Below are 2,241 nucleotides of genomic sequence, written 5' to 3'. Positions count from 1 at the left end.
TATATACTACTAACAACTTTCTCTCGATTTAATGTATTCCTTGTCTAGCTTTAATTAACTCGTTATATGATTATTAATTTATCTGATTAATTATCAACTCACAGTGAAAAAACGTATAATAACTATTTTCAAAATGCATATCGAAACACCCCGGAAGAATCCGTTTTTGGGTATATTTAGTTACACCCCTACATCAACCTAACTTTCTCTACCTCTTCACCATAAATAATGCATATACTCCTTTTCATTACATGTCTAATTTTTCAAACAGTGCTCTCTCTCATAACCACCGCAAGTATCTTCTCTAGTGTCAAATGGATCACAAGTTTAAAAGCAAATGGGAAAGTAACACCTTACTCTTTGACAACGATTATGGGTATGATGGAGTTTCATGGCGTCAAAGAAACTTTATGTGTAACTTTTGCAAAAAAGAGTACAAATCTGCACAAGCTCTTGGTGGTCACATGAATGTTCACAGAAGGGACAGAGCTCGATTGAGACTCTCTTCACCCTCTCTTGATCAGCACCCAAACCCAAACCCTAACCCTAGTTTTTCATCACAACCGTCGTGGTTGCAGTGCTTACCCTACAAGACCTTCCATTCTTCTCTTTTCTCTCTTTCTTCACAATCTTCAATCGTAGACAAAGAAGACAAGCAAGGGATGTTCACATTCTTACCACACTCAGATAGTAACTCTCTTGGAGATGTGAGAAAGAATGTGAACATGGAGGGGTTTGTTGCAAATGCTCATGGAGGGCTTAGTGGTAATTCATGGGATCAAGAAAATGGAAGTACGGTTTTGAAGAAGAGAGAGAGTTTCAGGGTTGAAATGGAGATGGGTTTGCTTACAGATGGAAATATTGAGATGGATTTGGATTTGGAACTTCGACTAGGACGATCATGATCCGTTTATGGCATGAACGTTTAGTGTTCATTCATGCTCATCAATTATTAGTTATATATATTAAGGTTATGATCAATCTTCTAGGGTTTATTTTTATGATGTTTTTCTTCTTGTCGTTCTTGATCATATATATATATGTGTCTGGTTTACAATATCCTTCTGTTTGGTAGCCATGGCAACTAATGGAAAATATTAATTTTTAGGTTTAAGTTATTGAACTTATGTTACAATATTTAATTTAGAAATGTTTTCTATTAAGTACATTATATAATATAAACTATGTCATTTTCATATTTCGTATAACAAAGATTAGAGAAATTATACCACGAACGAGGAGAGAAATTATTGTTTCCCCGTTTGTTGACTATGCACCCGTAGCTAATTCACCAACATGCTATATAAAGGGTAGATTTAGTAATTATTTGTCTGTTCTTATTATCATGACATGACATTTCTATGCTTAAATTATATCTTTACATTCTGTAAGTTTTCAGAGTTAAGTTTTCGAACCACCGCGTCCATACATGGATTAATTATAAACTATAAAAGTTTATTTTTCTTCACATTTTATACACGGCTATAGTACTTACTGTTATGTGTATATATATTCTACTTATTGTTATGTGTGTGTATGTTTATCTGTATATGTATGTGAATGTATATGTATGTGTATATATGGTCTCCGTCGCTAATTAAGGCAAATGTCGCTAATTTAGACAAAAGGAAGTGGTTGTATATGAAATTCGGTTTTGTTGTAGTAATTGTGAATGTACATGTGCAAAGCTCTGTGTATCTAACTAGTATATAATGTAACAGTTGGAACAATGTTATTTCTTTTTTTGGAACGGCAAAAAAAAGTTAGAACAATTGAATATGAGACAAGTATAAGTTCTTTATGACAATCAGGAATTTAATATCATAATAGAAACAATTACCTAATTAAATGTAAAATACATGTTGATGATGCATAAGTGAGCCAAAAAAAGTGTAATATTAATACTATAGGGAATGTGCAACAAAAAGTTCTATATTGTTCAGTAATAAGTTATTCTAAGACTTCTGGTTATGACCAAAGGATATATGGTTTCATTAAATAAAAACCCAACAAAAAGGGTCAAAAGTGGTCAAGATGTGTAGTGTGCTCCGATAGCACTATGCATATATATGGGTGAAATTACCCAAATGTAATCATTCTCTCGCACGATTGTAAATAAAAATAAAATACATATATAACAATTTCATAGAATCAAAAGAAAATGATATGAATTATATATATATATATATATATATATATATATATATATATATATATATATATATATATAGAGAGAGAGAG

The 2,241-nt window shown here is 31.6% G+C and overlaps 1 protein-coding gene across 1 annotated transcript; it reads left to right on the top strand.

Moving 5' to 3' along the window:
- The first annotated feature begins 314 nt into the window (after positions 1-314).
- Positions 315-983, top strand: LOC145052136 (transcriptional regulator SUPERMAN-like). Its single transcript, XM_078999944.1, has one exon. The coding sequence runs from the start codon at positions 315-317 to the stop codon at positions 903-905; it is 591 nt and encodes a 196-aa protein (XP_078856070.1). The 3' UTR covers positions 906-983.
- Positions 984-2,241: the final 1,258 nt, after the last annotated feature.

The sequence above is a fragment of the Lactuca serriola genome, chromosome 5 (genome assembly GCF_051521515.1).
Source record: "Lactuca serriola cultivar US96UC23 chromosome 5, Lser_US96UC23_V15, whole genome shotgun sequence".
In the NCBI taxonomy this organism is placed as follows: Eukaryota; Viridiplantae; Streptophyta; class Magnoliopsida; order Asterales; family Asteraceae; genus Lactuca; species Lactuca serriola.
Note: the sequence above shows the minus strand (reverse complement) of the source record. Positions and strands in the feature narration are given on the sequence as shown.

Excerpts from the sequence above, each read along its gene's own strand:
- LOC145052136 (XM_078999944.1), top strand. The coding sequence starts at position 315 with ATGGATCACAAGTTTAAAAGCAAATGGGAAAGTAACACCTTACTCTTT.